The sequence below is a fragment of the Oncorhynchus mykiss genome, chromosome 11 (assembly GCF_057628025.1).
Source record: "Oncorhynchus mykiss isolate SJ-2025 chromosome 11, ASM5762802v1, whole genome shotgun sequence".
NCBI lineage: Eukaryota > Metazoa > Chordata > Actinopteri > Salmoniformes > Salmonidae > Oncorhynchus > Oncorhynchus mykiss.
The window spans coordinates 47,673,100-47,687,206 of NC_143032.1; the positions used below are offsets into that span (position 1 = coordinate 47,673,100).

Sequence of the window (14,107 nt, forward strand, 5' to 3'; positions counted from 1 at the left end):
GGACTGGGGAGAAGGAGCGAGGGAGGGAAGGAGTGAGGGAGGGAGGTTGAGAGCGAGGGTGGGAAGGAAGGAGGAAGGGAGGGTGCTGTTCTCTACTCATACAGAGCTTACTTCCTGAGATGACAGCAATAGTTACTCATATTCCAGCCCCCTGAAATGTTAATTTCATTAGCCGCATTAGGGTTGTCCTGTAAGTGTTGGAGTACCAGACCGCGAGCAGCGGTTTTCTATTTTCATAATTCATCTGCAACCCAAAGCAAAGTTGAGACCAACAGCGCAGAAAGCATGGACGGGTTAACTCTGTTATCCTCCTAAGCCTGGACAGAGCATCATCAGTCATACAATAGGCTACTCCCCTACAGGGGAACACAGCTAGAAAGGAACTGGTGGAAAAACTAGGCTTTAGAGAGAGAACAAAAAAAATGGATGCATTTCTGAACATACAGTATCTACTATGCTGATATACTGTACTATACATTCAGTGGGACCAGACAGTCAAACCTTAAAATTATTTCAAATTAAATTTAAAAAAAAACATGCACATAATGCATTTCACATAGCTACATTGTCTAGAATGGTCCATTTCTGAAGACAAATTGTTGAGAATACTAAGGAAAAGATCAATGAGAAGAGCATGTGCCTTGATAAAGAAAATAATATTGACCAAGACCAGCAACAAAGTTCACAGGCAATATCATGTGCTGAGTCAACGTAATTCCACAAACTGTTACTACACTCCATGCAACTGTGTTGGGATCTGTGTGTGTGTGTGTGTGTGTGTGTGCAGTGCACAGGTGTCATCATGCCAGCCAGGTTTTGGCTCTATCGACAGTATCCCTCACACAAACATACTGTATGTGTACTAACTAAGTAATGCCTTGCAGTTTCCTCAAGACACATGGTTCATTTCCCTCTTTTCAAAGGACACCTTCAACATACAGGTACAGTTTGGCAGGGGATCCCACTTGGCACAAACTGGTTGAATCAACATTGGTTCAAAGTGTTTTTTTTGTCAACGTATTGTGACTTGGAATCTACGTGGACAATACTGTACATTGGATTTGAAAAAATGTTATCATGTAAACTGTTGTTTTGAGGGCAAAATTTCAACCACAGGATTATGTCATCATGGTAACCAATTTTCAACATAGATAAACCTTGTATATAATAGGTAGATTTTTTTCCTTTGAAACAACGTTATATCCACTATCAAAACAATAGGCTGGGTAGCACCTACTACTGGAGAATTGGCCTATCAACAGCTACCCTTTGGTCTCAATCCAGATTTTTAACCAAGCCCAGCCTTGCTTAGTTTTCATATTTGTCACTGACTACTACCAATATGCTATCATGAGAATGATTATTGAGAAATTATTATTAACAAAAAATATTCACTGTTGCTATCGGACTCCTTCCGAAGGGTACGTTTAAGAGAGCAAATTAAAATGTGATCATACTTTATAAGTCATATATCATCAATATTTGGCCTCTATAGCATTTGCAAAGTCATCAACAGCTATTGTTTTAATTCAACCCAAGGTTCAACTAAAATAGACAATACACATAGGCCTCAGGGATACAAGCTTTGGTTGATTTCAAATGTAATCTTCAAGTTAATCATTAATATGTTGGATTCAAGTCTCCATCTCAACAAAAGATCTGTTAAAGAAATAGGACTAAATCAAATTAAACTTGATTTCAAGGGCATTTAAGGGTTGATTCGATCTAGTCCTATTATTTAAACTTAGATTCTGACCACAAGCCAGAGACCACTATGATGACACACCAAATGCGTTTGATGGATTGTGGAAAAGAGCAGGAATAGGTTTTTTGTAGGCTACAGTGCAAGCTACATCTTCCGGTGGTGTGACTGCTGTCGGCATCAAAGATTATATGACCAATTTGAATAAACGCTTGGAGCTGGTTCGGAGATAAGGATGACAGCAGTGGTGTAGCCTGTTGGCGATATGTATATCACTTATGCCTATTATTGATATCTACACAGCAATTATGTGAATCATGGAATACAAGTTTGAGGGAGTTCCTCCTTTGTAAACTCCTCTGTGGTATTGTGCTCCACACATAATGTAAAAAACTATTTTAATTATAAAGACCACAAGTAGGGATTTTCAGTGGCAAGTATTCATGGATGCCAAGGGAAGCCAGGCTTCCCCCAAAAAAATCCCCAAGGAAAAAAAGAGAAACATGTAAAATAATGTATACTCGGTCTCTCGGTTTTTCATAATTTCCATCAATTCTAAAGAGGCTGAATGTATTTCACCGGAGAAAGCATCTGAGCGAGCAAAACAACGCCCCTCGTCTCTGTATGTGTAGGCCATCTATCTGATGACGTCTGGTCAAAAAGAGTATGACATTGTTGCCGCCCATAGTATTGAATGCAAGGGAAGGAAGCCAGCGAGCATTTGGCCTCCCTTGATAAAAAAGTATAAAATAATAGCCAATCAGCGTTGAGCTAAATTGAGTGAGCTCAACTGTGAATTGTCCTAGCGCACCAAAAAAAAAAAAGGCAAGCCAGTTTGGATTTGGATTCTCTCCAATCACATCACATACATCATTGACAGAAACAACTTTAATTGTTGCATCTCGTTGCGTTGTTGTCCTGTGGCTAGCTAGCCAAAATGGTCCCTTTCCTAAATTATCCCATCGATGGCTTTGGACTTGTGGTTTTACTTCATTTTCCATACTGGCCAATAATTATAACAGTCATTCTGATCCAACCATAAATTCATACAATGTGCATACATAAATTCATACAGTATGTTCAGTATGTAGCTAGATGTAATTTTAACTAGCTAACATTGCCAATAAAAAACATGTACTTGAAAAATGTCAGATATTTTACCTCTATGGGATTGGTGTCCCTAAACCGGGCCAGTAGTTGCTCAATATGCAATCATGTGACTAGAACGACGTTGTAAGCCACAGCCAATTCTGGGACATAGACATGTTTAATATGGGCAGAAAGCTTAAATTATTGTTAATCTAACTGCAGTGTCCAATTTACAGTAGCTATTACAATAAAAAAATACCATGCTATTGTTTGAGGACAGTGCACAACAACAAAACACTTATCACGGCAACTGGCTTGATACATTCACCTCTGAAGGTAAATAATGTACTTACATTCAGTAATCTTGCTCTGATTTGTTATCCTGATGGTCCCAGAGATAAAATGAGGTGTAGTTTTGTTTGAAAAAATAAGTTTTTATATTCAAATGTAAGAACTGGGTTCTAAAGTTTTAGCCCACTTGCTGTCTCTGGCTCCACACTGGATGTGTGAAGGTTAACATATTTTCTGTAGGAAATGTCATGTATGACATTCCTGGGAGAGTGTAAACTTAACTTTTTTATTACAATAGCATTGTTGTATGTTCGCTGTAGTTATGTACTCAAAAAATGTATAAATTGACCAATTGATACAACATGTGATGTAGTAATGTAATTCTTCACTGGATCAGTCTGAAACTTTGCACAGACACTGCTGCCATCTTGTGGACAACATCTAAATTACACCTCAAATCCTTTCAATGTATGGCCTTTCTCTTGCATTTCAAAGATGGGGAAAAAAAATAGAAAAAATATGTTTTTTGTTTGTATTATCTTTTAACAGATCTAATGTGTTAAATTCTCCTACATTAATTTAACATTTCCACAAACTTCAAAAGTGTTTCCTTTCAAATGGTATCAAGAATATGCATATCCTTGCTTCAGGTCCTGAGCTACAGACAGTTCGATTTAGGTATGTCATTTTAAGCGAAAACTAAAAAAAAGGGGTCCAATCCTTAATAAACTTGCTTGACAATGCTGTAGGTCATGTGGCTGTCTGTTATTTGTGGACTTCACCAGACAGAGGTTGCTCCCTGGTTTTGTGAGGAAACAAAGGTGTGGTTGAATTTCTTCTGCCAAATGTGTCTTCTTATTGGCCTTAGGCCTATATATCACAATTGCAAGGCATATGAACTAACAGGTTATGGAGTAAACAACACAATTAATATGGCAATATGGCCTTTTTTCTGGCTTGGTTTCCCCAGTGATTTTACACATGCACCACTACTGGGGATTTTATTGCTCAATCTAATTCATGCTGATAAAAAAAAATATCCAAAAAGCCTAACGAACATATGCTTAAACTCATTCACCTTTGACAGACTTCAAGAACTGTAAATTACCGAGATATCAAAGTGTCACCCATAGAGATCCGATTAAATGAATTAAGTATTCTAATTCCTAATTATATGGTGTCACCAACAAAAACGTAAACAATAAACCAATAGCAAATACAGCATATGGCATTAATGTTTCACTTCATGCAAATAGCACTTTTCGGTAGTGCTCAAAGCATGCCATTCCATCGTTTTTGGATTACGTTCAGGGAAAACATTTAGACTAATCTATATTTCCAAGTCCTATTCTTGTAGATCAAGGGGTATTTCATTAATTGGAATGACTGGATTTAAAAATATATATATAGCCAAATCATTTTATCTGTATTGAAGTGGAAAGAAATGGGTTAGAAGCCTATACAACCAGAGCCACGGGAAGTAAACGTGCTGAGGGTGCTGCAGCACCCCTTGAAATGTTTTCATAAAAAAAATATGTGACTCGTTTCAGGACATAGGTGTATGTCGCACGTCACTACTTTACAGGAGTGGCATTTTAACTTAATTTTTTGGGGGCCAGAAATGCCTTCTGGGACGTGAACTTTCATGTGTCTTAATAACAAACGTGTACTCTTTCCATAAATAGGTGTAGAATTGTTAAATTACGAGCCAAGTTGGCTTAGCCACGGAAAAAGACAGGAACCTTCCCACTAGCCATGATTGGCTGAGAAAATGAATGGGCTGGGCATGCCAGGAAATGAGTTTGGATTGGTCTGCCAGGTAGCATGCTTCTGTCAATAACATGAGCTGTTCAGTATGTGTTGACAGTCCTTTCATCCATGTACAGTGGGGCAAAAAAGTATTTAGTCAGCCACCAATTGTGCAAGTTCTCCCACTTAAAAAGATGAGAGAGGCCTGTAATTGTCATCACTTCAACTATGACAGACAAGAGGAAAAAAAGAAAATCCAGAAAATCAATGATCCCAAACACACCGCCCGGGCAACGAAGGAGTGGCTTCGTAAGAAGCATTTCAAGGTCCTGGAGTGGCCTAGCCAGTCTCCAGATCTCAACCCCATAGAAAATCTTTGGAGGGAGTTGAAAGTCCGTGTTGCCCAGCAACAGCCCCAAAACATCACTGCTCTAGAGGAGATCTGCATGGAGGAATGGGCCAAAATACCAGCAACAGTGTGTGAAAACCTTGTGAAGACTTACAGAAAACGTTTGACCTCTGTCATTGCCAACAAAGGGTATATAACAAAGTATTGAGATAAACTTTTGTTATTGACCAAATACTTATTTTCCACCATAATTTGCAAATAAATTCATAAAAAATCCTAAAATGTGATTTTCTGGATTTTTTTCCCTCATTTTGTCTGTCATAGTTGAAGTGTACCTATGATAAATTACAGGCCTCTCTCAACTTTTTAAGTGGGAGAACTTGCACAATTGGTGGCTGACTAAATACTTTTTTTGCCCCACTGTATATGAGTATGAGTCTCGCTACACTTTGAGATACGTTTCTAATTTTGTCAGAAAGTTGTTCATTTTTATTTCATGTTAAAGCGTACTGTTTGTTAGCTAGAAAATGCTAGCTTTCTGGCTCGCTAACGTTACATGTATGATCTGTGTAGAAATATTATTCTAATCAGAAATCCATTTGCATTGCTAGTTATAGCCTAATGTTAGCTAGCTAACATTGAACATAGTTTGTTAGCTTTAGCTACCTGCAGATTCATACTACAGCTATGACAATGTTTGTATTGGTAGTAGTATGAGTTGGGATTGTTCCAGTTCATTGTTTAACTAGCTAGCTAGCTACATGTGTAAACAAAAAGATTCCACTTCTGCTGGACAATAGTGACCCATCCACTAAGCTAGATGTGGCTGGGGGTTGGTTATAGCATTTCCTTCACATGACCCATCGATGTGTTGCGTGAGCGTCATCTAATAATGCAACCACTTCACCGTACCATTTACACCTTATGTATCCTGTGCATGTGACAAATAAACCTAGATTTGATTTGATATCGCATATGTTTACCACATGGCCTCACATGTGAATGCTTAAAGAGATGGGAGTAGACAAAGAGCTCTCCAGTAGGTGTACCAAAACATTCAAGGCCCATTTTCTCAAAAGTGGGGTTTACACATTTATCATCTTTCAAAGCAGAATTACTTTCCCATTGTTCCTCAACTGCAGTGTATGATATACCATTTTCTAGCGCTGAGTCTCTACTTTTATCCAATGATAAAAACACAATTTCAAATGGAGCTACATAATACCGAATCGAGGCGGTCGGTCACATATTAATACAAATATATATTATTATTTGTTGAAAATATTTTTCACAAAAGTAGTGCACTAGTCCTTTACTACTATTAGAGGACAAATATACTGTAGATATACGTAGTGTGGGCAAACACATTTTTCAGCATCTCCCCATGGTAGTTGTATAATTAAGAACAGTATCTTGCAGGATTCAATAGTTGGAATTGTAAGAGTTATTGCCCTGTCTCTTTCTCTGTGATTATCATTCCAATGGAATCCAGAAAGAACAAAACCCTGTCTTCAAACACTTACATCAAAAGGTTATGGGCAAAGACACAAAACATCCACATCAAATAATTATTATTTTTGGATCAAATAACATGGAAAACAACCACTTTTTGTGCAGTATTAATTTACCATCCTTCCAACCCACTTAATGTGGTTTGTAAGGATGGTAAATTAATACTGCACAAAAAGTAGTACATTAGTGTATTGTCATCAAGGTTTGTACCTGTAGACTTTGCATCACCATGAAGGAAAACAATGCACAATACAGTAATTGAGTACATTGAGACATCAAGTGGTTTGTGATGATCTGATCTGATATTATGGCTCAGTTGGCTGAGCATGGCTCTTGCAATGCTAGGGTTGTGGGTTCGATTCCCACAGAAAACACATATCAAGCAAGCATTTTATATTCCACAAGTATTATTAGATGAGCTGTTCTGTACAGATAATTATCAGACAGAAGTTACAAATGCTGGTAAATACAAAAATATATTTAGTAAAAAAATGTAAACACAAAAGCCTTTACTAGTCTTGTATTAGCGGACTGATATAGACGTCTTCTGTGCGGACAGTATTTTTTTCCCTGCATCCCCCTTCCACCCTCAATCAAAAATCACAGCATCCCCACCCCCAAACTACCGCAGCTATGTACATAACCCATAAAGTAAAATGCAACATCCATTTATGGCCAGTTATCTAAACTCTAACATTGACTTATCCTGCAATAGATGTTGTTCAATTGGTAACATACATTGTCTTCTTCTAATGCCTCTCAAGGGGAAAGTAATCTAAAAGTAAGATTAGATTACTTTACTGAGTTTGGGTAATCCAAATTTGTTACTTATTGCAATTTTGGACAGGTAACTAGTAACGGTAATGGTTTACATTTAGAAAGTAACCTTCCCAACCCTGAACTCATCCACTCATTAACTGCCGAAGTACTTTGAGAAAGACCAGGAAAGGGCAGGCATCCATTTCCTCCAGACAAGGCGGCACTGATCATGTTACCTTGCCCTCACCATAGCCAAGGCCCATAGCTGGATATTTGACGGACAGCTCTGATGGTGATGGTTTAAGGGCTTAGAAGCAAACTCACAAGACTCTCATGAGTTGTTTAAGTGGCCCTTTACCCCCACCCTGCAACCCTTACATTCATAACGTGTTTCCTCATACTACTGTTCTACAGCACATGACTCCACTCTAGAAGCACAAGCTGTTCCAAAACTAGGCCAAAGACTGCATCATACACAATTGCAGACCAAAGCAAACTAATTACAGAAAAACTGTATAGACACATACAGTAGCGGCAGTGCACTAACTTCATCCCTAATCTTACTTTACCCAAGACAATAGAGTCGTGCGGAGATTATACTGAAATTGCATCATCTTAAATCTAATGTGCTCTTCTTTGCTTTACAGAGATCTATTCAGAGTGTGCCATGAGTTGAGTCTGTTCTGGATACACGTGTCCTTTTTACACACTCAAAATATTACCGTACAAGGGTAATCCCGAGTGGTGCAGCGGTCTAAGGCACTGCATCTCAGTGCTAGAGGCATCACTACAGACCCTGGTTTGATTCCAGGCTGTATCGCAACCGGCTGTGATTGGGAGTTCCATAGGGCGGTGCACAATTTGCCCACCATCGTCCAGGTTAGGGTTTGGCTGGGGTAGGCTGTCATTGTAAATAAGAATTTGGTCTTAAACTGACTTGCCTAATTAAATAAACGTTAAAGAAATAAAGAAGGACATAGGCAGTTAGAATGATAGTGTCAGAGACCAGCCCCATGTCATAATGACAGTGAACGGATACATCCCATAATACTTTTCACATCTGTGATTGGACAGGCCCCTGAGGCTGAGAGGGTCACTGCTGCAATTGTCAGGTGTGACAGACTGTCATCTGGGGGGGGGGGGATTCTCTGATCCACCCAGTCTCCTTAAAAACTCAAATCCCTCCACAGTCACAGCACAGTGCAGCAACACCAGTAATGGAGTGAAGCCACTCAGAGTCCCATGCTGTCCACGGGCCTTAGAGGACAACTGTCTGGACACAATGGCGACTGGACTGTGTGTGGATCTGAATGTTAGGCTGGACAACTCTCTTCCAAGACTGGCGAACACATTTCACAAAGTCATGTCTGTGTTTTGTATAGTACTGCATTATTAATTAACAGGCATTGTGGGCTGGGGTGGTGCAAGTGTAAAGGTGGGTGGTTCTATGTCGGAGGATCGGGAGGAAAATATTGCGCTTTTTCTACCCGTCTTATTTGTCTCCCCCACTAATCCATTTACTCTGTAAGAGCTTATCTTTCTGTATTGACTTTTTATTTTATTCAATTTGGACTTTAAATTTTTTTTTTTTTTTTACATGGAGCTGTTTTGCAATGAGAGAGGTGGTGGCAGAAAACAGATAGGAATGAGGTTAAAGGGAGAGAGGCCAAAATGCCACTGTAAGGCTCTTCCCACAGGATCCTTGTTGTGGAAAAATAAATAAATCCTGTTAGCACGCAGAAGTATTCCTCCACACTTGTATAAATCAGGTTGACCATGTGTCTCCATAGTCCCAGCCAAAGGAAATCACCTGTTCCACTCAGACTGAGATTGTGTGGAAGGATTTTCCCAGTGGTTTCTGAAGAATTTGAACAGCCAAAAGTTGGCCCCTGGAACCCTAACTTGAGACAGGTGAGTGAAGCTTAAACTTTAGCGGAAAATGGTTCAATGTGATAAACAGTTGTTCATTTCAATGTCCTTTTCCCCCACTGTGATGGGTGCTGAGACAGGACCACAGGCAAATGAATACAGCATTAGTGGGGCCTCTGTCTCTCTGACACTGTGGTCTCTCCTGACAGCTTGACATGTCTCCTATCATTGTGTAGTAGAGGAAGGTGGGCGAGGAGGTCAGAGGGATAATGGCTATGCCAATATATTATACCCAACAACTGGAGCCATCCGTCACATCTGACACGGCTCCATCCCCAAAACAAGAGAATGGGCACCAGGGTCACTCTCACCCTAATCCACCTATCAGGGACAGAACCCTATTTTCACCCCTTATTTAATTGTTTCCTGATTGTAACAATATTATTCATTTCGACATGTGTTTGTACAATACAAACCAAGGGTTTTCAAATGCCTTCTGGACACAGACAGGCTTCACGCCATTATTACTTGTAATGTTTCTACTTCTACTCAACTTAATCCAACCCAGCTGGTGATTATTTAGATGCTGCCGCAACAGGCTTGAGCGCCTGTGGTGTGCTTGTTTTTGGAGCTGGCAGATTCATTTCAGCCGGTGGGAAAATAAAGATACGCTAAGAGTGACCAGAGCGAAGGTCTGAGGATGGTTTCCTTATTTAAAAAAAAAAAAAAAAATTCTCTATCCTTTTAAAAAACGGTGCAAGGACAGAATGGGACAAACGGATACATCTGGTTTGTTCTCGTCTGGGTGTTTCTCAAAGAAGTTTGTGCAAGCGAAGGGACATGCAAGCTGTGGTCCTTTCTCCTTGGGGCCACTTCAAACTGCCACTTAGAACGGACGACATCAGAGAATCTTTGCAATAGCCAAAGGAACCTGATGAGGATGTTTGTTGCTCTGACTAATGATACATCTTTCGCATTGTATGATTCTGAATTTTCTATATTCCTTCTGTATAGGGCTATAAATAGAGTGCTATCCGGTGGAAATATCAATTACTACGGCAGCCTTTGTGAACAAGCATAATCTAAATGTCCAAGCATTATCAGAAGAGTTCAGAACAAAATCCCTGAAACAAGGCTCAAATCAGATTTCATCAAAATAGGAAATTATAAAACAATTTAGCCTGCCCTTCACAAGTAGCATTGCATCTTACTCAATTAGGGGGCCTTGGCTTTTGTTGCTCTACCCGATTAGGTTTAATCACCGGTTGATTATCTGCGCTCCTCATGTCAAGGGGAAATGAGCCGTGGAGAGGGGGAGGAGGAGGGGGAGAGAGAAAAGGGGGAGGAAGAGGGGAGGCGGAGGAGGAATGGGAGGAGGAGCAGAGGAGGTGGTGGAGGAGGCAACGGCGGCAGTTCTGTCCCTGTGCTGATGGGTCTGATGTCATTACAGAGCCCTAGGCCATTTCTCTCAGTGTTTGCAGTCCATTTATTGAGACACACACACACACACACACACACACACAGCCATCAGGGAGGCCATCCCATCCCAATCATTCAAACACTGCAAGCGCTTCCCAATACTAAGGGATGGATAAAATATCCAACAACAATTTTCCGGTAGGTATTAGCTTAACATTTCTCCTCTATTCCCTGATCATTATAAACCAGTGAACATCAGTCATGGGCTCTTTACCTTATCTCCATGTGTCCATTTGACCACTCAACTCCTCCAAACCTCATCCCCAACTCCCTTTAAAAACAATTTGCTATTTGACATACAGGAATAACTATTGATTGACGGCTCGTATTACCGGAGGTTTGGGCAATGCAATGTTGCCAGGAGAGACTAATTCATTAATTTATCAATATTTATATTCGCAAAGGTTACTGAATTAAGCACTGAGATTGGATTGCTATAGAATTGACTGTCAGCAGGAAGAGAGTGACCGTTTCTTTAACAGAATCAAACCAGTTTTTGTTTCAGACAACTTCCTCCACAGCTCCTTATCAGAAGCTAAAATATTGTGCACTCTTTTCTCACTAATATAGAGCAGAGGAGGCTGGTGGGAGGAGCTATAGGAGGACAAACTCATTGTGATGACTGGAATGGAATGAATGGGTCTGATAATGTTTGATACTGTTCCATTAATTCCATTCCAGCCATCACAATGAGCCTGTCCTCCTATAGCTCGTCCCACCAGCCTCCTCTGGTGTACAGCGTAAGATACTGTACAGTATACCATTAGGACTGTGCATTTTCTCAATTGATCACAAAATAGACTGTGACTCAAATATCTTTGCAAGAGATATTGTCCAATAAGGCAAAGAGAGGTAGGTGTGAGTATTTACCTGGCTGGTACCTCTATGTTGGAGATGGCGTAGAAGTATTTGAGGAGGTTGTCTTTCTGGACGTAGGTTCCCCCCAGGGCCGGCCTCAGCAGCCTCAGTCTCAGGTTGGTGAAAGTGAAGAAGTCCCTCAGGCCCTTCATACTCTCCATGCGTGTGTACAGACTGTCCATGTTGAGCAGCTTGGGCCCCGTGAAGATAGTGAAGCGTGCCATCACCTCGAAGCGCAGCACCTTCTCGTTCTTGGAGCCCACCCAGCGAGAGTACTGCTCTGTGCAGATGACCCGCGTCACATTGGTGGCCGACAGGTCCTGCACCCGCTTAGCGGGCATACCGAAGGCTTCCATGCAGTCGTCGGCGTAGAACTGGTAGGGCTGCCAGGTGCGCCCTTTGTCTAGGGACTTGTCCAGCACCATCATGGTGGGGCGGCCATACTCGAAGGTGACCTGAATGTCGTCGGTCAACTCCAGGCTCTTGTTCCAGGCCAGGGAGATGTTGGCCAGCAGGGGCTCCGGGTAGCGGCTCCATGTCACCGTCTGCCAATAGGTGATGAGGCCGCTGCGCTCACGATCCTGCATCAGCTGGGGAGGGTGAGCCAGGTCCGGGTTGGAGGCGTCACACTCGTCACTACACAGGTAGGGGTTCTCCTGAAAGAGGGAGATGGGGGGAAAGAAAACTGGTTAATGTTGGAAAACACTGTTCATCTCCCTTCCCCATTAGAAAATAGAAAACATTTACTAGCTCATCACTTGTTAACATTCTAAATCCACACTGAGCGAGTTCTTTGTTAGTATTCAGCATAGAATATATGACTCAGAAGAATGACTCCCTAAAAGGTTCCCGCATACTCAAAGTAGGCTACACAACTGATGTTTTTCATAGTATTTATTGGTTCTTTGCATGTCTTTGCTAATGAGAAATAAGTCAGATAAAATAAAAAAAAGTTACATACTCATTATCTTATATAGGCTACTAGCCCCACCAAAAAAAATACACCCAGGCAACATGAAACAACCAGGAAACAGATTTTCCAAAACAATCTGGTCAACCTCAGGTCCCCCTGAGACCATGTCTGTGTGCTTGTCCCAACATGCTCACCATATGTCCCCATGAAACAGTTTGTGAGCTCTGTTTGGTGAATAGCCATCTGGGAATTCCTACATACAGGGTGATAATTTGCACATAATCTGGTTACAATGACACTAATTTAATGCACATTGTAAATTACAGTGTTGCATTGAATCACATTTCATCATCACTCCAAAAAAGATCAGCGAGACTAGTGAAATGCGTTGCATACCTAAAAGTCCGACATTATACAGCTTCAACAGTGTCATAGATGTTTCACTTTACCCTGAAGCTGTAACACTGCTCTACTGACACACATGGATTACACAAAGAATGGATTAACATGGGGGGTTGCCTACCAAGTGGTCATCCCTGACCTCTAAATCCCAGTGTCACATTGGTCGGCCTGAGTGCAAACTGTCACACGTCTTGTCATCAACAGTCATCCTCACTCACACGGTTTCCAGGTCTGGGTTCAGATACAGTATTTGAGAACATTTCAAATAGTATCTGTGTTTGATTGAGCTTGCCTGTTGCAATTTAACCAATCAAAAATGTAAAAACATGGCACTCCAGGCAGGCTATTGGCAGTAGAATGGCCTTACTAAGGAGCTCAGTGACTTTCAACGTGGCACCTTAATAGGATGCCACATTTCCAACAAGTCAGTTAGTCAAAATTCTCCCCTGCTAGAGCTGCCCCGGTCAAATATAAGTGCTGTCATTGTGAAGTGGAAATGTTTAGGAGCAACAACGGCTCAGCTGTGAAGTGGTAGGCCACACAAGCGCACAGAACGGGACTTCGCGTAGCGAGTAAAAATCATATTTTCTGCGGTTGCAAAACTCACTACTGAGTTCCAAAGTGCCTCTGGAAGCAACGTTAGCACAGTAATTGTTCGTTGCGAGCTTCATGAAATGGGTTTCCATGGCTGAGCAGCCAAGCACTGGCTGGAGTGGTGTAAAGTTCGGAGCCATTGGACTCTGGGTATGGCAGATGCCAGGAGAACGCTACCTGCCTCAATGCATAGTGCCACTGTAAAGTTTGGTGGAGGAGGCATAATGGTCTGGGGCTGTTTTTCATGGTTCAGGCTAGGCCCCTTAGTTTCAGTGGAGGGAAATCTTAACACTGCAGCATTACAATGACATTCTAGACGATTGTGTGCTTTCAAGTTTGTGGCAACAGTCAGGGGAAGACCCTTTCTTGTTTCAGCATAGCAATGCCCCCATGCACAAAGCAAGGTCCATACAGAAATGGTTTGTCGAGATCATTGTGGAAGAACTTGACTGGCCTGCACAGAGCCCTGACCTCAACCCTATCAAACACCTTTGGGATGAATTGGAACGCCAACTGTGAGCCAGGCCTAATTATGACTGAA

The 14,107-nt window shown here is 41.2% G+C and overlaps 1 protein-coding gene across 5 annotated transcripts in view; it reads right to left on the minus strand.

Annotated features, from left to right (window-relative positions):
* The window catches only part of LOC110535738 (netrin-G2), a 60,341-nt gene that overhangs the window by 36,375 nt on the left and 9,859 nt on the right, over nt 1–14,107 (minus strand). For all 5 annotated transcript variants that reach the window (XM_090190224.1, XM_090190223.1, XM_021620955.3 and 2 more), the window contains exon 3: nt 11,670–12,313. In XM_090190224.1, coding sequence (XP_090046350.1) covers nt 11,670–12,313 — 644 coding nt within the window. The remainder of the gene's footprint in view (nt 1–11,669; nt 12,314–14,107) is intronic.